General features: G+C 41.2%; 1 protein-coding gene across 2 annotated transcripts; it reads left to right on the top strand.

The window, feature by feature from the left end:
* The first annotated feature begins 486 nt into the window (after nt 1–486).
* LOC125880422 (protein phosphatase 1 regulatory subunit 1B-like) lies at nt 487–22,283 on the top strand. 2 transcript variants are annotated; one of them, XM_049562855.1, is made up of 5 exons: nt 487–870; nt 16,235–16,318; nt 18,190–18,265; nt 20,827–20,955; nt 21,065–22,283. In XM_049562855.1, the coding sequence occupies exons 1-5, from the start codon at nt 730–732 to the stop codon at nt 21,196–21,198; spliced, it is 564 nt and encodes a 187-aa protein (XP_049418812.1). In that variant the 5' UTR covers nt 487–729; the 3' UTR covers nt 21,199–22,283. The 2 variants fall into 2 exon arrangements, with proteins under 2 accessions (XP_049418812.1, XP_049418814.1); XM_049562857.1 differs by having other exon boundaries at nt 489–858.
* The last annotated feature ends 825 nt before the right edge of the window (nt 22,284–23,108 follow it).

A 23,108-nucleotide genomic window follows, 5' to 3' on the forward strand; every position in this document is an offset into this window, starting at 1 on the left:
ACATTTCCTGTGAAAACGGAAGTGTATTCTGAAAGAAGAAAATGCAAGTAACAGGCAGAACTTGACACGATGTCCCAGAACTTCAACCAAAGCACCCAGCGTACCTTTCCCATCATATCTGGATGTAGAGGGTTCATGAACAAACATCAAAATCTGACAAAGTCGGAGTGACAATGTGTTGCACTTACTTTAAGTATTATTTAGTTTATTTATTTTACATGGCAGACCCTTGTGGACTTTGTTTTACATTTTTTAACATTCACTTTAAAATAAATTGTGAAACAAGAGGTTTTGAACTTGACATTGAAGGCATCCCTGCTGTTTTTAGAAATGTCTTATTTTCAGCCAGTCTCCAGGGAACGTGATTTCTGGGCCATTTTTGATTTTTTTTCCGACGGCATCTGAAAGCATCATAACGCTTGAGCACGCTCTGCTGCACGCGCCCTCACTCCTCTCCTCTCCTCTCCTCTCCTCAGCACACGACACAGTCAGGTTCGCACACACACGGTGAGAGCGAGAGACGTAAACAGACTGTGTGTGTGTGAGTGTATGTGTGTATGTAGGGAGGGACAGGGAGGGAGACAGAAAGAGGCGCGCGAGAGAGGAGGACGCAGGCAGACGCAACTCCAGAGTCCAAAACACGACTGGTGGGACAGTTTTGACATTTTGGGAGACAGTTTTATCTGAAGTGGACATTTTTTTGGGGGGACACCTGACGGGCTGGTTGCCATGGACCCGCTGCTGCCCGTGGACACCGAGGTGATGGAGCGAGATGCGGACAAGGATGCGAGGAGGAAGATCCAGTTCTCCGTGCCTTCCTCCGTGCCCACCCAGCTGGACCCGCGACAGGTGGAGATGGTGAGCGCGAGGGTGTGTAGAGACTGTGTGTGTGCCTACATATATAATGATGATAGCGGTTGTTGTGGTGTGTGTGCAACAATGAGGTCAAACCCGGGTCATATAAAACCTGTTTCAGTTTATTTGTGTCATTTTTGTGCAGCTTAAAATATAAAATCATAAAACATGAGCCACTTTTAGAGTGTTGCGTTCAAGTTACCCTGGAAAACTGGTAAAAGAAACCTTAAACATGCTTGCTCCTAACTTTCATCCTGACTTCTAAGTACACAAAAGTGAGTGTCGCGCTCTTCTGTAGCATCTAAAGCATCCGGCCTTGGCGCTGACAGACAGTTACATAACCAGTCTAGCACGACTTTGCAGAACTCTGTATTTTGATGTTGGGTATTACTCTGTGGGCAGCAGGGTATGGACAGCACTGGGATTAAGCTGAGCTGTGCAGCCACAGTTTTTGGAGCCCTTAAAAGTGATGAGGCATCGCTGCCCTTCAAAAGGAGTGGAGGAGGAAGAGGAGGAGGAGGAAGTGAGGGATAAAGCGCCAGATTATGTCCCTGAGTAATAATGCCTCTACTCACATCTGTGAAACAAAATATAGAAGGTCACTTTGTTAGTCATGCATTAGAAGGAGGTGGTGAGTGCATTATGTAAAGATAAATAAAGCAGTCGCAGGTGAAACGTGCTGACATGGTCAGACAGAAATTATGTTGGTGAAATAGTGCAGTGTGAACAGGAATAATGTTGGCCTGTGCAGTATGGATGCAGACCAGCACTTAGTCTGGCAATGACAGCCCATAAAGGTCAGTGAGGATACAATTCCTCCAGCAAATTACAGCCAAATGATGCATTAGGTCTAACAATTGATTTATGCTGCTTTTAAAGGTCGGGTGTGTGAGATTTAGGGGGTCAGCTTGTGGTGAGGATTTCAGATTGCAACAAGCTGAAACTTCTCCTGGTTAGAATTCCTTCAATATTCATTGTTCAGGAGGTTTTTACCGGGAGCTTACCCAAAGAGGTCTCTTCCTCTCCAAAACACACAGATTAGGTGATTAAAGCCAGTTGAAACATATCAACGCTGACCTCGTCACATATTGATGTTTTGGTCATGGACATTCACCTCCACATACGACGTGCAAGGTTCCCTGGGTGCGTTGGTTGTCGATGTTCGTGGACATAGCGGGCAGGAGTGAGAGATGTAAACCAGACATTTCCTGTTTTTTTTCCTTCAAAAACAAAAGAACCTGGTTAGGTTTAGGAAAAAAGAACAGGGATTGGCTTTAGAATCTTACAGGACGCCAACACCGCTCTCTCGGGTGATAGTCGGTGTTTGTTGGACCCATCCACCACCCCTCCTGCCCGCCTCACTCGAACTTTTGCCACCTTAACTTTCATCCTTGTCTTGCTGCGTTTCTTCCTGACGCTGCTGGGCACCATTAAACTATAACAGCAACCTGTCACATATCATCCTGACATTAAAGGAAGGCTTTTTTGGTTGGTTTCTGATGCTGCAAGTCACTGCCCAAGCACCGGATTTCGATGACTTTGGAGTGAGACTGTCCTTGGGAGATGGGAAGCTTGCCCACCACATGCTAATGAGTGCTTACCATTTATCTGATCCAGACGTTCAGGAGGTTTTTACCAGGGGCTGAATCATCCACAGAGGTCTTTTCCTTTCCTAAACAAACAGACCAGGGGTCTCATTTATAAAACAGTGCATAGGATCCATACTGAAAATGTAAGGACAAACAAAAGCAAAAATGGCGTGCTCCAAAAATATTCAACAATGTCTACAATCAGGCTTCCATCTCACCATTTGCGTCGCAAAATGTTCGTAAGCATAAGTCAAAGTTTCTTCCATCAAGTTTGTTTTTATACAACACTTTTCCATGGGAAGTGGCGAACGCCTCTCTCAAGCCTTGTTTCGTGCATACGCAATTTTTATAAATTAGACCCTTGCTAAACCAGTAAAAACACTGAATAAAGCAGTTTAAAGTTACAAATTGGTGTTTTTCCAATGCTACTTGTGCAATTGGGCTTTTAACTATGGTTACCGACATGAAAATGCAAATGGCCCTATCTGGAGCCTGTGACTGGTTTGTCCATTCTGGGCTACTGTAGAACATGGTGATTTATTTTTTTTACAGTAGAAATTAAGGTTTTTTAATTGGACTCGGGCCCAAAACTGCTGCCATGGTTTGGGATCAGGTTGTGCTTGGACAGAAACTGTGTGGGTTCATGTAGGGTCGGACCTGATTTTTTTGGACCAGATCAAAGCTCTACATTGTTTAGCTAATGGCCGCTGCTCTGCACTGCACTCTTACAGCTGTTACTGCTGATATCAGGATGGCGTCATTCACCTAAGCATATCACCCACAGATTAGTTTGTGAGTTATAAGTTACAGATAGACTGTTTGACTGGTTGAATATCAAACGAAAATCCAAAATAAAATTAAATTTAATACAGTTTACAGCACAGTGGAGACACTTTTAAAATGCTTTGATGAACTCATAGTTTGAACTAAATGGTTATCAATTAAGGACAAGAAAATATTGGTAACATAATGCTGGAAACATCAGTTACGTAATTTTTAAAAACATAGAATAAAGATAGCTCTCGTCCTACAATTCCTCATAATCTACAGTTACAAATCTAACCATGAATTAATATATCATGAGAGTTGCAGGAGTAACAAAGGGAAAAGAAAAAGAACGTCTAAAAGTTACTATCGTGTTTGCTTGCTGCCAGGCGCCTGCCAGGATCGTTGAGGTCGCAACATGATGACGTCATTGTTTGCCCTTCTGAAGCTGTTTTTTGTGAGACCGATTTTTTTTTTTTTTTTTTTGAGGCCGTTCCATCTGAGGTCGCTTCATCTGAAGTCCACGATAAGTTTTCCTGAGACCTGATGCTTTTTCATCTAAGGTCTGACACCAAACTCTGACACCCAAGGATGTCCTAAAATGGACACCGCACACCTCCATGTTGAGAGCTGTGTGTAGACAATCTCTGAATCATAGTTAAACTCGGAACATCATATAGAGCGTCTAAAAGAGGTTCACGTCTGAATGACTGAGGGCTCCCTAGAGGGAGATCTCATTGTAAACCAGGTGCAAAATCATCATTTCCTGCCAGTACAAGATTTTGAGATTTCATGGGGCATCTGCTTGGAGAGCTCGATTCAGGCTGGAATGTAAAATTAAACGAATAAATCAATAATAGCAACTAGGCACTCAAATATTTCTCACACATCTGCTGTTTGCAGCCCAACGCGCAGTCTCTCAGGCTTTGGACTACTTTCTTTCCCCCTTTATTCCTTTATTTGTTTTTTTTAAGAACTCCCATGTGTCACTTCTGAACACTATTTGGGTTGAACCAACTCGTACTGATATGTTAATTTAATTACTTTCTTATGGTAATTTGTTACTGTACTGAAACAAACTATCCAGGAAAGGTTCACATTACCGGTGCTGCTCATTCCATCCATAGTCTTCAATTATTAAGACCCTGCCGACATACATTTCAACCAGTGCTCTTTGACAGCATCATGTGAGCTGAGTCAGTTTCTCCTATAAGACGCTTTGGCAGTTTGCCGTCTCAGGACCTAGTGAGATTACCGCAAATCTTCTGCCATGGATCTAATGGGAGCAAAAGCAGCAGCATTCACTGGTATAGCACGCAGAGGGGTCTTATGTCATAATACGTCTTCATAAAGCCACCAAAGCAACTCTGGTTCTCCTTATAGGATCACCTGTTGCTGACATTCCCACTGGAGGAAAATCAGCTGTGAATATGGGGAATTTCCTCAAAGCTTAACATACCAGCAGCAATCCAGCTGAGGGGGATAAACTGTAATTCAGCTGCAAATAAGTTCTATAATGCATAATGTAGGCATCCTCCCTTTATTATTTCTCTTTCTTATTTCCCAGTCCACCATTGCAGTACAGGCTGCCACTCTGCTGATTAGAAAAATGGCCTAATGGTGATGTCATGTCGAATGAGCCTCAACTGTATTCGAGATGTGTCTGAGTGCTGCAAGCCACTTCTCTCCTTGATAACTGACCCCAGCGTGTTGCATTTGCTTCTGGGAAATGGTTCTCATTCAAAGGACTTTGACAGTAGCTGATCTGGAGCCTTTTTTTGTTCACTTTTCCCCCCAAACCACACTAGAGATGTTAAACTTTAACACATGCACTTGTCACCTGCCACCTGTCCTGTAATCTACCGCCGCTGGGCCAACATTCTGAGGATTTGGTTGATTAATTATTTACTCAAGCTTGACTGCTCGAGTCTGCATAGTTGCTTTTCATCAAGGCTACTTTAAGGGACCAGTGTGTAGGATTTAGAGGGATCTATTGGCAGAAATTGAATATTATGTTTATAATTCTGTTTTGATTAGTGTATAATCACCTGAAACTAAGAGTCATTGTGTTTTCAGTAGCTTAGAATGAGCCTTTAATAGCTACATAGGGCGCAGCTCTGAATGAACAAACTTAACTCTGGCTTAAAGTAGGACGGGTACCCGAAACCTGACCCAGAAACCCATATAGGTTCAGGTCCATGGTATATTATGGTCAACCAGGGTTGGGTTGGGTCCCATTCTAGTACTGTTGGTCCTGGGTTTGTTAATCATTATGTGTAACACTGAGTGGATCTGAAAAGACCTATGATTAGTGCTGATCATGAGAGAAACATGTAAGTATTGTGCAGGATCCAAATGCAGAGCATCAGGCAAGTTTGAGGTTAAAAAAGTGAGCTTTAATGAAGCCGATAAAACCATCCAGAACAGGCAGGTAACAAGAAGTCTTAATGCCATAAGAACCAAAAAAAACCAACAGGACACCAGGCAGGAAACGGGGCAGGGAACGAGACCAAGAATACAGGGATGAGCACAGGAATTGACACAGGAGAACTCACAAAGGACAAAGGGAAACACACAGGTACACAGAAAACGAATCACATGAACGAGACACAGCTGGAGTAAGAGGACACGGGCAAAAGGAGGGAAATGGGGACTGGCTAACAATAAGAGTGTGGAGGGGAACACTAGGGTGGAGCAGACTAATAACAGGTGTGAAGGGAAGGACAAACAGGAACAGGGAAGGACCAACGAGACAGGTGTGACATAAAACAGGCGGGAAAACACACAAAGACAGGAAGTAAAAGACAGTCACGACACATGAGGAGAGAATCTACAAAATGAAGCAGGTTAAAACAGATTGAACATAAATGAATAACAAAACAAGGAAGAACACAAACAGAAAACCCCAAAACAAAGTCCATAGGATAACATAATATTAACAAAAACCCAGGATCATGATCTTGATTAGGCCGATGTAGGATGAGATAAGAGTGAAAGTAAGGTGAAGAAAACATTGAGCAGCAGAAGTGAGTTGGTGGCGGAGTAGAGGAAAGATGAGTGACAGGGAATTAGAGGAGGTTACAGTAAGAGCAGGTACTTACTTGATCCCCAAAGCAAGGAAATTAAGGCGTACATCACAACAACAAAATAACTGACAATAGAATGAAATAAATAAAACATTATTGGACATCATTAAACAGTAAGATACAGTAAGACAGGTGAGGACAGTATGTTGTAGGCTATCATGACATGATAAAAGTTTTTAGCAGAAGACCGCAGAACAGCATTTTTAGGAGAATGTAATTATTGGCATTGTCTGAACCATAAAATAGACCTGAAACAGGTTTTCTTTCCTCTTGGACATTAGAGCACCAACGCTAACTAGTGGCGCAGCTCATTTCGGTGATTACTCTTGGTAACGCTGCCCTGAACCATGGCGGTATTGCTGCGGAAAGATTGTGCCAAGCCTCCTTTCTTCCCCAAGGTCGCCCCGTTAACTAAGCATCTTAATTTTAAGCCACATAAGCCCTTTAGCATTGTTAACTATGTTATCACTCGTAGTTCTGTTAGCACTGTTAACGGCATCAATGCGGCGAGTGGTGCTTCCTTAGTTAAGAATGCTAAATTGGATTTGTGGCTCAAAATTATGCCACTTACCTAATGGGGCAACCTGAGGGGAGGCTGGAGGGTGGCCACCATGTTTCTGAAGCATTGCAATCCCGCCACTATGGCTCAGGACAGCATTACCAGCGGTTAAAGCACAATGATTGGCACAGCTAGCTAGCTCCTGACAGTGCACAGTGGCTAGCTAACCAGTGGAGACTGCAGGGTTGGTAGAGGGCACCATGTTTCTGCATGTTAACATGGCTGGCCACCTGCCTGTCAGCAAAGCCAACAGAATATAAAATAGACGGCAAGACATTTACAACACAACATTTCCCCACGTCTAAAAGGATAGCACTTCGAAATGTAGCGCTAATGCTCACTAAGTCAATGTAGTGCGGAGTGAAAAGAAGGCCCTCTGGTATTTCACATGATTTTGTGTTTTTTCCTGAAAAAATAACAGATTAGTTACCAGTTGATAGTTGTTGGGCTGTTGGAAGCAAAATAACAGTCAGGAATCTATATTTCAAAAATGATCGGGTCCAATTGGATCTTGGGACAAATTTTCCAGATACACTGGGGTTCAGGTCTGTCATTTCGGATCTATGAAGACCTCTACTCAACATACTTGGAAAGTAAGGAGTCAGTGGATTGGTATTCGGTTGGTTGCAACTTTACTGCTAGATCAGTGGTTCCGACTGGTGGGTCGTGGTCCAAGAGTGGGTTGCAAGTGACTCACAAATGTGTCAAGTTTGTAAAAAACACACTTATTTTTAAGAGCAATGAATTTTTGGCAGAGAGCTTTTATTTTATAGTTCCATTTCCTGCTGTAGATTTAGTGACTGATGATATGGCCAAATACAAGTATGACGCTTTATGTATTTAAGTGCATGGACCTCGAATTAATGACTAAGGAGAAATCTGGGCCCCAGGGCTGAACCAGTTGGGAACCACTGTGCTGGATGCTTCTGAATCTTACACACTGGCCCTGTAAGAAACAAGAAGGTTATTGCTACATCAATAGCCTTCTCATGCAGCCCTGTGAGGTTTGGTCAAGGGTATCATCCTTTTGTTGCACTTGTCGAAGGCCGACCCTGCTGCACGTTCCCACTGACAGTGACTGAAACCTGTGTTTGTTTCAATGGGAGCAGCCAGCAGATGGGGAACACGCGAGGGTCAGCCAAGTTCTTGTGTGCAACATTCCCAGAACACAGCCATAAAATTAGCATTGAAATGGCGAGCAGCGGCATGGGAGAACGGAAAGGTAGAGAGATAAGTAGAAAGAGTGGGAAGTTATGAATAAAACAAAGTGTTCAGAAGGACAACAGGGAGGGGAAAGACGGCATGTAAGAAAAAAAGGAAGAGAGAAAAACCATCAGCCAAGGAGATGACTGATTAAAACCAAAGAGATTAGCTGTGGATGACTGAGGCCTGAATCAAGGGCAAGGACAGCTAATGCCAAGAACACATTTTCACTGCAGCACAGCCAAGAGCGTTAAACTCTTATTCAACAAACCCAGCATAGCCTGCTCCTTTCTGCTCCTGTAAACACATTATTCCTACAAGGAACCAGACCAGCTGAGAATGTCTGGCTTGCAGGCAGGAAAAAACACATTAGCTTTCCATTGAGGACGACACAAAAACTCCAGTTGAATGTAGCGGCTTGCAGTGGGAAGTTTCCATTTTCAAGTGCGTACTGTATGTGTACACTATATGTGTGTGTGTGTGTGTGTGTGTGTGAACTGCTTCAACAAGATTGTATTTCCAGTCACGCTGCCTGGTAGATAAGGGCAAAAAATCAGATGTGGTGTTTTTTAATCAACTCTCACCTATTTTTAGAAATTCCTCACTGAGAAACAAAAGGTCAAATGGCAATAGCGGGTTTCATTTATCTTTTCTTGAACATCAAATCAAGCCCTACACAGGATTACGCACTGGATGAATTGAAAGCATTGTATGAACACAGCCAGGGATTTATGCTTTCACTGCATGGGTCTTAATTGTTATATGGATAGGTTATTTCTCTATAAAGGGCTCTTTAGGGCACCTGGTGCTTTATAAACATCCAGATTAATGCATTGAATGTTAGGTAAGCATCAAGGTCATCCTACCTACCAAAATAAGGTAGGGGATTAATGATTTTCTAGCACTATATTGAAGACCTGCTCTGCTTAAATTCCTCTTTCTCGCCGTTTCTATGGCAGTGAGGTCGTAGTTGCTACAATTTTTGGTGCAGTGTTTGGTCCAGCTGTTCTCACCCTCACTGGCCACGGCATGGTGTTGTGTGACCGGTTGCATCAAAATGAATGACTCAAGATGCCAGATAGTCTTTGTTATGCAGCCTGTAAGAACTCAGTGATGGTATCTAAAACCTTGAGCGATGTTTCAGTGAATGCACGGATGCTCTTTGTGCAACAAACATAAAGCATCAGGTCTTTTTTTTAGAGTTCAGTTTTTTTGAAGATGTGTGAAAAGGTTCAAAATGAAGTGTTTTTACTGAGTTTAAATGGTGTTGAAAATTGTTTTGAAAACACACAACACTGTCATTGAGGTGGTACGAGGACAAAACCATTGAAATAGACATGTTAAAGGGACAGTTACATTTTCCCTGTGACCTGTAGAGTCTAGATTGTTTTGGTGTGAGTTGCAAAGTTTTATCGGCTGTAGAGATGTCTTCCCTCGTCGACCAGTAGTTGTCATGTGGGGCCATTTGTCGACTTGTCGCCTGCATGTTTACGATATGAATTTAATTAGGAAATTATATATTATATATAACACAGTGGTTTGAGTTGAAGGTGTGAGAAAGAATAGTATCAGTAACATTGTTAACATTGTGCTACATTACAGAGAAATACAAAACCGTACAAATAAACCTTCATTAATATAGGCCTATATTTTATCTACAAGTGCACGTCACACACTGAGCGAGCCGCTTGTTAATTACGGTCTAGTCATAAAGGTTTTGATTTATTTTGACAAGCCACAGCTCCTAATAGAGTTTCACTTTTTGTTTGTTTGTTTCTTTGGTTGGTTTCTTCTGCGTATAAGCGACTGATGAAATCTTGATCTTGCTGACTAATGACCTCTCTGGTCAACTATTAGGGGGCAGCCCTACCTCTGTCAAATATATTGGAACTAGATGACACTCGTCTTGTGGTGCTCAGAGAAAGGTCGTGCAACGATTTGAATATTAATCGAATCACAATTTTGGCCTCTCACAATTAAATGAACATTATAGACTGCAATATTGACGTATGACAACCATATCAACCCATATCAAAGAAGGAATGGTGCATCTGCTCATGAACGAGAGGCTCGGGCTCATGACAGTGTGAATGACACGTATAGTTCAGCAGAAAGAAAATAGTTCCTACATGAAACTGCTCACAACATGATCTGTGGATTATCTTGAGAAACCAGGTCATGATCTAAGAAAAGAGACATTGCTGTTGAGTTTTTCAAATTTGTTTTTTGGCACTGAGCACCATAAGCTGAGTGCCATCTAGTTCCATTATATTGGAAAGAAGGCAGACATCTCTACAGCTGATATCTTCAACACTCAGCAACTCACACCAAAACAAATTAGATTGCAAAACTAACTCAGCTTAGTACAGAACAATCAGTGATAAATCCAAAATCAAATCCCCAAAAATGGCTCGTTTCAACCATACAGCAGGTTTTATACTGCTCACATATACTCAGCTATATGGTACAGCTTTATTCTCCCATTATGTCAATTCAAGTTAAAGACTAATACATCTGTTCCAGTGCATGAATCTACGACCAGCTCGCTGCATGTGCTGAGAACTGTGAAACAAATCAGTTACAAATCAATTCAGTCGTGCAGTGCAGCTTCCCTGAGCCACCCCAGGTATCAACAGGCATTTCAGACATGCACGACAACAACCTGATGGAAATACTATGTCCCCCGTAGGTGACTGACCTTCTGGCAAACATGTTAACAAAACACTCATAAAAGGTCACTGTGTCGGAAGAGGCTCTCAGACAGGTGCTCAACCTGTGGTGTGGTCCTCTGACTGCACACGCTCTTCTCTCTGTGTGTTTGTGTGTGTGTGTGTGTGTGTGTGTGTGTGTGAGAAATCACTCACATTTGTTGGCATCTGAATTTTCATGTTGACACATTTTAAACTTCTAATTGGATGCCTTGTCATTCATATTCAAATGTGCCCCCCCCCCCCCCCACACACACACACACATCGGGCAGCATATTTAATTCCAGTGTCTGAATGATGAATATGTATGAATATGAATCCAGCACACAGAGTGGAGCAGTAAGTAAGTTACTCCACAGTGGAAGCAGCACCCACACATTTCCGTGCCCACTCTCTCAGCTGTGATTGGTTTGGCAGCCACTTGTATCTCACAACAATCATATTACCATAACATGTTACCAAATAGTGAGAGTGATGAATCTGTTGTGTATTTCATAACACTTAGTTATTGTTAGCCTGGGGGAGGTGTTTTATCATTGTATTACTTTACTATAAATACTCAAAGCTTGGTGTAGGTTGGACTTAAATCATGAAGAGAGCTTAAAATAACTCAGTGGAATGTTCTTTGTAGTGTATTATTGATGCATTAACATATAACGAGTACTTTAATGTTGTAACTGGTTGAAGTGGAGCTTTTTTTTGTCGTCGAATTGGTAACCAGTGATTTTTGTCATTGCGATTAATCTGTCGATTATTTTCTCAATTAATTGATTAGTTGTTTGGTCTATGAAATGTAAGAAACTTATGAAAAGTGTTTAATATTGTTTATAGTTTTGAAGGATAAGGGGAAGAGTGTCATGTGCTGGCTATTTACTGTAAAGAACTAAGACAAAACACAACACCATTTAAAACACCAAATCTGCACTGGACCGTCGGGGTGAAGAGGGAGCTGAGCCAGAAGGAGAAGCTTTCAATGTACTGCTCCATCTACGTCCCAACCCTCACCTATGAGCTCTGGCTAGTGACCGAAAGAATGAGGTAGCGGATACAAGCGGGCGAAATGAGTTTCCTCCGTGGGGTGGCTGGGCTCAGCCTCAGAGATAGAGTATGGAGCTCGGACATCAGGAGGGAGCTTCTTCGTGTCGAAAGGGGTCAGTTGAGGTGGTTCGGCATCTGATCAGGATGCCCCCTGGGCGCCTCCCGTTAGAGGTGTTTCGGGCACGTCCCACTGGTAGGAGGCCCCGGGGCAGACCCAGAACGCGCTGGAGGAATTACATATCTCATTTGGCCTGGGAACACCTTGGGGTCCCTCAAGAGGAGCTGGAAAGCGTTGCTGGGGAGAGGGACGTCTGGGGTGCTTTGCTCAGCCTGCTGCCCCCGCAACCCAGCCCCGGATAAGCTGATGAAAACGGATGGATGGATGGATGGATGGATGGATGGACACCAATTTAGTATATAACTTATGCAGTTAGACACAAAGGTGGGCTAATGTAATGTGTCTTATTTTGCTAGGTACCGGTAGATGATCCACTGACGTTTTGTTAGCATTTAATTTGTATAACATTAACCAGCGTTTTATCCCTTATTCTGAAAAAGACAAAAATCCTACAAAGCTGTTTACAAGTCTAATGAAAATAGATATACCACTAATATTCCCATTTATATGATGCCATGAATACTCTGAGTAATGTGCGCTAACATGTCGTTTATCATGCCAAAATATATAACAGCTGGAGCTGCTTGTCATTTTGCTCTTTTGCATCAAAATAGGATTTATTCAGAGTCTCCTACCACTGGCTGACTTGCTGGACCGTGCAAGCACAGCCTCACGCTTTCATTCCTTCAACCACCTTCTGGTCGGTGTTGTGATGTTTGTGCATATCCAAAAACCTGAGTTGACCCCATGTATTGGCTGTGGATGGCTGATTTAGACTTCAATTTACACCTTCTGAGTGTTATATTAATTTTTTATTTCAATAAATAGTGATTCATTGTTTTGGAAACAATTTCTGTGGACATTGTGAACCTGTTTTGGTTGTGCTTTACTCAGCCACCATGGTGGTCATATAGGACCAGGAATAACCACTACACCAAGTCTTTAATAAAGTTTAAAAGTAGGTGTGCTTCTATGGGCTTTTTTGAGGTTTTTTTTTTTAAAGGCCTTGCTGATTGTTGACTAGTTGGTTTGTGTACAACGTTTCCATGACAATGCACGGAACCGTAAACAGGCGGGAGGTCGTGTGTCGCCAACTGCAACAGAAGCCCCATTTGAGGCTCGTCTTAGGAATTTGCTGTATACATGTCCAAATATTGTAATCAAAACCTGACCAGTACCGGAAAGTAACTTAAAATTTGTGATATTTTTGTTGTTTGCTTCTGTTTCTCTTTATACTGGAATTTGTTTATGACACTTACTTATGATTTCTGATAATGAACAATTGACAGATGACAAACAAGTTTATCCTTCCAAGATGGCGGCATTGCTCTCAGGATGCTCTGTGATTCCCACTCCCTGTGAACTGCAGAAAATCTCAAAATCTCAATCTGAAATTTTACAACAGTGGAAGTCTCTTGTCATGATAGTGCCTGTCTGGGTCAAGTTAATCATTAGCTGATAATTATTTTAACTGTATAATTTGTTTATGATTTAAAGGGAGCTGACAAAAACAATGGATGTTAAAAGGGTAGGTGTAATAAGCTAAGGCTTTGGTCTTGTTTTTTTTTTTTTATTATTTATAATGCTAAAGAAAAAAGAAGAAAACATGAACTTAATATTTAGTATATTTCTACCAGTGTATTTGTGCTTTATAAGTTGGAAAATGACCAAAATGACCAAAATAAACAGAACTAAACTAAATAACCCATTTTTTATTTTACTTTATTTCTCATCTATCGAATTGGCATTTGCATATTTATTACATGAATATAAAGTAATGAGTGGCATTATGTAACCAGGCATTTTCAATCCAGTTGACAAGGGCAGCTTCAACCTCGTGTGTTTCCATTCTCTGTCTCCATCACTAGCAGCTATGACTGTTTCTCATTGTTTGATAAGACAACACAAGGTAGTGTGAGGAACAACAAGTTTTGCTGTTGCATTGTCATCGGCTCATATTTGGCAGTTTGTCATAAGCTTCAAGGAGACTACGATTATCACTGAGAGAAAGTGACTTCTTCCTGTCATGATTTCAGTGTGCACACAGCACCAGTCTCGGATAGCCAGATGGCAAAATATTGTAACCCTACTGTATTGTTCGTGGCGTTCTCCAGCCCGCTTGTGGCTAATAAGCAGGCAACAGTTTCTTTTGTCTTATCTTTTTTAATTCACATTAAGGAGGCAGGTTTTCTTCTTCTTCTGTTGTATTTCGTAGATTCTCTCCTCATGTGTCATGTCTGGTTTTACTTCCTGTCTTTGTGTGTTTTCCCACCTGTTTTCTGTCACACCTGTCTCGTTAGTCCTTCCCTGTTCCCAGAGTCCTCCCTTCACACCTGGTCTGTATTAGTCTTGTTGTTCCACCCTTGTTGTCAGCCAATCCCCATTTCCCTCCTTTTGCCTGTGTCTTCCTACTCCAGCTGTGTCTTGTTCTTGTGATTAGTTTTCTGTGTGTATATACCTGTGTGTTTCCCTTTGTCCTGTGTCAGTTTGTCTGGGTTCCTCCTGGCCTGGGTGCATTCTGTGGTCGCTCCTGCATTCATCCCTGTTCATCGTGTTTTTCCTAGTTGATTTTCAGTTTAGTTTTTGTTCTTTTTTCCTTTGGACCTTGAGTTACCTGCCTGTCTTGGATGTTTTCAATCGGCTACATTAAAGCTCGCCTTTTGTTAGAAACTCAGACTGCCTGTTGGTCTGCATTTGGGTCCTCCTCTGAACTGACATGTGGCATACATAAATTAGTACAGTGATTTAGGCAGTAACTAAGGCAACAATATCACGAGTAAAGTTTAAAATATATATATAATTAGCATAGTTTTAAATTGATGTATGAAAGAACCAAAATGAACACTACTTCATTACTATAAGCTATAAGAAGATTATTTGAACAGCATTTGTATATGAATGATTATGTCTCAAGCTTTTCTAACACACTGTATTTTTCCAGTAGTAATAGTAGCTGTAAAATAAATGTAGTGCAGCAACATGTCCCTCTGGGGTTGAGTATATGTAGCAGAAAATGAAAATACTCCAATAAAGAACAAGAACATCAAAATGTGTTAAAAATCCATTTGTATTAAACTGAACTGAATTTGTAATGATTACATTTTTTATTCCGCAATATTTTAAAGTTGCATTATATAACAGTTTTCTCATATCAGACCGAAATTGATGAGATTTTAAAGTTGCATTTCATCTCAGTTGCATAACTGTTGGTTTTTATGACTCACTGTGCTTCACAGAATACATGGAGATGGAAAAATCAACAGGAATGCAGATTTTATTTTTTGAGCCCACAGTTTGGGATTAGGTCATATGCAACAAGTGTACCAATAACAACAGCTGCAGAGACAGCTGGAGATCATTATATACTCTGTGACCCCTGCTAGTGCTGTCAGATATATTGATTTATTGATACATATAGTTTCTGAATATTTAAAACGGTTTCAATACTCATTTTGCACACTGTCAGCCAGCTGCACTTTTTTGCTCTGTCTCATTGTTAATGTTTACTACAGTCATTTTGCTAGAAACCAGAAAAAGCTGTTGTCATGTTACAGCCTTGTTATATTTATCTTTTAGTAAATACTTTAACTTATATGCCCTCAATGTCAGTTTTCCCTGTGGTATCGACAATGGTATCAAATATCACAAGTTAAAGTTGAAGTTAAAAATTCCACTAACATGTGCTTTATGTTCATTTTATGGAAATAGTAACTAAACAACTGCAGGATTAATTAGACAGGAAGAAAGTTCTCTACCCTGAGGTGATGTTCAAAGGCATAAAACATTAGCAAAAGAGCACCAGTATTTAATCCGTGAACCACCCAGCACCATCAATGAAGGCAAGAGGGCTGTTATTTTGGCAGAATGGTACAAGAATGTTCAAGACGGCTGAGGCAGAAGTTGACATGCATCTGACGGTAAAATAATACAGTGTACAGAAGAATTGAAAAAACTAAATGATTACTAACGTAATGGGAACATGCAGTGAAGCAAATTTGAGTAATCCAGGCAGCCGCCATCTATGACAAGATGTAATCCTCGTTCAGGAACAATCTGGAAAACAATCTTTTAAATGTTGTTACACAATGATATGCATTTTGTCATTGCATAGTTGACATGGGGATAAATTTCTTTGCAGACCTTAGAACCACAGCGCTGAATAAACAGTCACACCTTGTCCCTGTGGATGGGGCCATCTGTGTTAGATGTTTCATAGTACACACACACACACACACACACACACATGCATGTAAATACACACATATTCACACACAGCATGGTTTGATAGGCTCTCTCTTTCTCTCTTTGCTAAGATTCGACGTCGGAGGCCGACACCAGCCACACTCTTCAGATTGACAGACCCACCATCACCAGAGGAAGATATTGGCCCTCACCAGGTAGATCAGCTAGTGTGCACAATTTGGGACTTTTAAAATCAAAGTGCAAAGGCTGGAGTCATTCACCATTTTGCATGTGTCACTGTCAGAACACAATGCAATGACAAGTGTATGTGTTTTGAATAAGGGGTGTGAGTTTCAAGCTCTCTCTTTATATATATACCCACATAAAGTGAATGCAGCTCTCTCAGGTTTGGTCTGTGGGGGATGTAGAAAGGCATTCTGGGAAAGGTTGCATATTTGCATTGGAGGCAGGAGTGCATTAGGTGGGATGATGGAAGAGTGGGTGCACACCAAATAAAAAAATCACCTCGGAGCCAATTCTGTATCTTTAGTGTGAGTGTGTGCGTGTGTGTACGAGACAATAGGATTGAGGACACAACAGACAAACACACATACAATGTGAACAGATAGCATGAAGGGAAAATATAAGATTTAGGAATGTGCACAGGGGCATGTTCAATCTAAAAATGGTGCGCACCGTTCTTCTACGGTTTTTGTTTGGAGCGACATGTTTCCTCGGCTTTCAGGGACAGTTTTTGCTCATTTGGGTGTGTACCAGAGGTGTTACCCAACAATCAGCAGTGATGTGTATAAACCCCGCTATATTAAAAAGACACTTGGCTTGCAAAACAAAAATGAACTAGGGTTGGGCAGCTAATTTGTTGTGGGATGTATAAAATGAGTAAATGGTGAGAACATCGTGTATGAATTGTCATGTCATTTTTTTTAAGCTGCCAGCATGAGACTCACTTTAACGTTTCGGTTCTCTAACTTTCTCCTGTGGCTATCTCCCTCTTTAAAAGACACGCACACACACCAAAAAAACAAACAAATCACATGCATGATTCATCACATGCACTCCCCTGAACATCAAGACCACTGTCTCCTGAGTGATAGTGTGTGAGCATTGACTGTGACTATTAAGTTGTTGTTTTTTGTGATAATGGAGCACCAAGTGTGACTTGAAAATATTATTTTTATATGAACTGAAGAGCTGTTAGTTTATTTTCTGCTCATAAAATATCCTCATGTGTAACAGTGCTGATGTAACAATTTAACTTTTAACAAGTTGAACAAAAGTGTGAGTAGGCGAAGTGTGTGTTTTTGTATCTGCAGGGCTCCAAAACGCAATCATTTAGTCGCATTTTGTGACCATGGAGCAAGGTCAAAGGTCAGATTTAGTAAGGTAAATTTACATAGGTTAGTTTTAGAAAAAGATACATTGTTGGGTGTCATCACAGCCGTACTTAACATAAAGGTACGTAGGTTAGCCTTAGGCAAGTAAAGTTATGTAGGTTTAGGAAAAGAAACTTGTGTAACGTACTTTTAAATAACTTGGTTTCACATGGGACATGAATACTGATCTCCTGGGGGAATGTCCTGCGTTTGTTTGACCTATTCACCACCCCAACCTGCCTCCTTAAGTGGACATTGGTTATTTATACTTCTCCCTTTTTTACTACCTTTGGTGCTTTAGTCACATGATCACAGCCTTCCTGATGGGTTACATACTCTGGTGCATTGCTTTTCATAGGTTTATGTAGGAAGAGTGCGTGAGAATAGGCTGAACATACACATCAGGGTGTTCAATGCACCACCATTTTCGTTTAAATAATTGTTTTGCTTGACATGACCATGTCCCAGATGGGTGTATGTGGGACTCAGCTGACCAGAACTGGTTGGAAAGTCAGAGGGTATCTAGTGGACAAGTGGAGGATGGCAGGTCTTGGTAGTTCCTCAGAAATGCACTGGCCTGGGGGAAGTGAGAAGTAGTGGGGTAGTGCAGGGTATTTTCCACTAATGTAAGGCTACAACATGCTCTGTACGTACATCTGTTAATCTGTAATTTGGATGCTTTACTTCTGCAGTGGGTTCTGGGGGAAAATGGAGCACTGAAAGCCAAACTGGTTCACACGTCAACCTACCAGCCACCCTCACTTAAAGGTAAATGCACAGTTTTCAATATATTTTCATGTGCTTCAAATATTTGTTTGAATTTATGTAACAAATGACCAAAGTGAAAGATTTTGGGAGACCTAATTCTGCTGAAGCAACTGCCATGTGGTCTATATCTGTTTGGAATACGTGCATATCCAAAAACAGTGAGAGGTGTGTGTGTGTGTGTGTGCGTGTGTGTGTGTGTGTGTGTGTGTGTGTGTGTAAATGTGTGTGTTATATGAGATTAGGAGCAGAGACAGCTGTGAGTCTGTTCTGGATCATCCTGGATTATAGGATGGGCACACAGCTGCAACATGGTCTCACACATACACAGATACAACCAGAGTCACACAAATATAAACACACACAAAAACATTACTGTCTGACATTTAATATGTGTACAATATATCATGATTTATCTCCTGCTTTTGTGACTTTGACCCTTACAGTCATTACTGTTGCTGCCTGAATTGTCAACATTGTTTGACTGAAAATGTTTTCGTGTGATAAAATGCATTGTACTCCACCACCCCATGACACCACCGTTGTGCAGCAAAGTACACCCAACCACATCCATCAGTGATGCTTTCAACAGAGCAGAATGACATGTTTGAAGTTCTACCAATAGGTACTTTGGGAGAAAATATAATATCAAAAGGGTAAAACTTTTACAATGGAAGCCAGTAGCAGAATACCAGTAAGTATAGATATCATGACTCCTTTTTTGTTATTATTTATTGAACCACTTGCTCACTCTGTTAGAGCTCATCCTTTAATAATGCATATAACTAACGCCACATTTCCACTGCATGGTACTCTACAGCAACTCGACTCGGTCTTTTGGGTTTTCCATTTGCAAAAGCTGTGAATCGTATTCCACACCTGGTGCTTTCTTTTTTGGTACCACCTCAGTCAAGGTTCCAAGTGAGCTGTGCCAATACTAGAAGGTGGAGTTAACACACTGCAGACCACTTATTGGTCAGAGAGAATCATTACTAGCCCGACATGGAGCACCCTACACCTACCTATGATTTTTAAAGAGATGGTATCACAGCAGTTTCATGTGGCGACCCTGTGGCAATCATCTGATAATCCCATGTACATTGAGGGGGTACTAACCGCAGTGGAAAACAAATAGAGAAAAGGACCTGGTTCTATTAATGAGTCGAGTCGTACTGAGTCGTACCATGCTGTGGAAATGCAGCAAATTTTACCTACATCACTTTATATGCAGATGATATTGTCCTATTCTTAATTAACTAATCAGTGTCATTTTCTGCATGTACTAAATTGTCAGAAGTTGTATGGAACATTTTATGGTTACCAACTATGCAAAATCGTATGTTCTTTGTCAGTCTAAATGAGTGATGCTGTGGTCAAAGTTGAAACAAGCTTGAACCTGCCAACCTGAAAAACATAGCTTCTTAACCAGGAGTTAAGTTAGTCTTGAAATCTGCGATGAACATTTTTATGATTATGATAATGTATCAAACGACAATATGACAGCATGAGAGTTGTCACCAGTAGTGATGAGCCAATAAAGAATTTTTACTCAAATCTGCACCTAACTTTAAAGAACTTTAGAACGAGTTTCCACTCATTGTTTTGATTTTCAGCTCGTAACTTTACTGTTCTGGTTTCGCTAGCACTGTGTTACTTTTGGCTGCAGCAGGCAGCTGAATTTATCAAACAGCCAAACAGCAGACAGACACATTAACAACTAGCTGGTGAATGTTGTGGAGAATTTAGCAGTCTACGTGCCAGATATTTCCCTCAGGAGTTGGTTTGACACCAAAACAGAGTTAAAATAAGTCAATATGGACTTAGATTCATTAGATGGCCCGAAACATGACTCAAAATTAATGATAATATTTCTCTGAAACTGCTGGATGTATAAATAATCAACTAAGTTGCAAACGGGTTTGTCATACCAGCTTAAAAGGTGATAATATGTCAGTGTTGCAACAAGGTTTCCAACCTAGACAACCACATAAGTAATTTGTTTTTACCTTTGAATATGACCCAAAGGAGCATTTCATAAGTAAGAGTCCCTGCCAGTGGCAGATCAAAACATCCTCACACCTAAACTACTGTTTGCTATAACTCCCAAAACAACATATGACTGTGGTTAATGTTATGAAACAGTTACAGTTTGGTTAGGTTTGGGCCAAAGTTGTGGTTTGGATTAAAATTAGTATGTTTGTTAAGTATGTAAGCTAACTTTCTTACGTACGTACGTAGGTTAACTTCATCTGTAGGAGAACTAACATATGTGTGTAAGTTAAAATAACTCACAGTTTACTTTTGGTTTTACCTGGGACACTTTGTCAAAATACTGTTTGTTTTACCCATTCATCCACCCCGACATCCTCCCTTCACAGACTTTGTCGCTCCTTATACTATGTCAGCCGACGTCCTCCTTTACTCCCTTCATATCTCTTTCATCCATCCATCCATCCATCCATCCATCAAGCCGTCCATTAGAGGGGTGAAGTGAATCGATTGATACATGAAGATCACTTCATGTATCAATCGACGCGATTCTTAAACCAGTTTTGTACTTCCAGCTGTCCAGAGGATGGCCCAGGCCCACCTAGCATCCCTAGACATGTCCTCTGTGGACAAAGAGGATCCATCTTCTGGGGAGGAAGATGAGGAACGTGAGAAGGACAGCCCGCAAACAGCCTCAGCTACAGGTGAGTGAGACTGGGTGGTCTTTCACATTATGCTATTTTAGCCATCTTATACTGGCATTTGCTCCACACATAGACATTGCTTACACTTTTGAAATCTCTTTCTTGTCAGATCTAAGGGAAGAAAGCAAACCTCTCAGGGATCAGTGTTCTCCGCCGGTCAGTTTGACAGGCAGTGCTGATCCCAGCCGTCACCACGGAGATGAAGAGGAGGCCAAAGAAAGAGAGGAGAGAAAAGGAGAATGACAAAAGAATAGGCCTCCGATGGAGACAGAGTGTTAGCGTGGAACAGACTTGCATAGCACACGTATAGGCCATTTGTGTGCGTGCATGGGTGCACGTATGAGTGTGTGTTATTTGGGTCTGTGAGTGTGTGCATGCATGCGACAAAAGAGCTGAGTGTGGAAAAGACTGAGAGAGGAAAACAGATGGACATTGAGGAAGGTCAGAATATTAATGAGCGGGAATGAGGAAAAGTTTAACCTGAGACTTCAAGTCTCGGTCAGACGAGGAAGTCAGGGCTAAATTCCGATCAGCCAAGGACACTGCACAAGAAATATGAGAACTGCAATGAACTGTGGCATTTTCTCAAGTAAATAAATGTGCGTTGTTTTTTTTGGTTCAGGATTTAACTGAATTTATGAGACTTGCTCCTTGAGTAGTTTTTTGTTTCGTCCAGAAAACCATATCCATGTGTGACAAATCAGATTTTGAATCACCTTTATTCACATCATGTACAGGACATGTCACATAGTGATACTGGTGCTAAAACACACATCTTAACAACAACTAGAAAGAGCACATGATGCACACACGTCAAGATAACATAAGCCATCATGTAAAATACATACACACCATCTTAGAAATATTTTACAAACATGAAAGATCGATTTTAAGTGTTGTGCAAAAATGTTTGATGAGGTTGTTATTTTAAAGTATGTCTCACACAATTCAGCCAAATATTATAAGTAAGATCCTGGGGCTATTATATGATACGCAGATATGATACTATAGATACCAGAAGTGTGGACTCAAGTCAGATAACTTGGACTCGAGTCTGTTTTAAGTAAAAAATGATCAAAAATGTGATGACTTTACATTGGACTTGTTAACATCAAGGACTCCTGACTTTACTTGGATTTAAGCCTTTTACTTGAAAATGGTTTATACCTTCCCCCAAGCCCAAAGATTAAAAAGAAGGTAAAAAAAAAAAGTGTGCTACAAATCCTTCCCTTCTTGAATCAACGCTATTCAACACTTGAACCAAGGCTTCAACCCACTGAACCAATTCAACAGTGTCAAATCAAGTTGCAGGAGAGAACCATGAAGAACTAACGATACGTTACTGAGCACAAGTTAGAAAAAATGATACCAACCATAATTTTGTTCCCGTACAAAAACTACACATAGTCAGTAAAAAACTATTTTCCAGTATGCAAAACAAGCAGGTCAAAAATTACAGATGGACACGCAACAACATTCAATGAAATAGTGTTAGTTCAGGCAGGACCCGATGTCAAGCTCAGCTCACATCCCAGCTACATCAGCTGATCTCAAACAGCCCAATCAATTGATGGAACAGTGGACTGATGGAAGGGAGTCAGCTGATGGGTCACATGATTCCTTTCTATGCAACTATTGGCGAATCTCATATAGGGCGCCCTATTTAAACTGCTCTGGCCTGCCTACTGTGGTCTCCACCCCAGCTCCTTCTTTTCATGCTATGTCTGACTTATCAGTGTCATTTCTGTTTGTCATTGATGCTGCTCTGTTCTGTTCCTGAGGGGGTCTTTGCTGCTGCTCTCTCTGCCTTAGGCTTTCCATGTAAACACATTGAAGGGCAGGGAGGTATACTCTCTCTGCCTCAGGCTTTTCTTGTTTGCACGTGGAAGGACAGAGACGTGTGCTCTCCTGCCTTAAGGCTTTCCATTAAGGCGCATGGAAGGGCAGGGAGGTTTGCTCTCTCTGCCTTAGGCTTTCCACGAAGTCACGTGGAAGGGCAGGTAGGTTTGCTGTCTCTGCCTTAGGCTTTCCATGAAGGCACATGGAAGAGGCTTTCTCTGTTGGCCCAAGGAAAGGCAGAGAGGCCCCAGAACATAGCCATACCGCCAAACATAATACTGCAAATGGACATAAAGTTTTCTTTGACTAAAGTG

Source organism: Epinephelus fuscoguttatus, linkage group LG20, assembly GCF_011397635.1.
Source record: "Epinephelus fuscoguttatus linkage group LG20, E.fuscoguttatus.final_Chr_v1".
Classification (NCBI taxonomy): Eukaryota; Metazoa; Chordata; class Actinopteri; order Perciformes; family Serranidae; genus Epinephelus; species Epinephelus fuscoguttatus.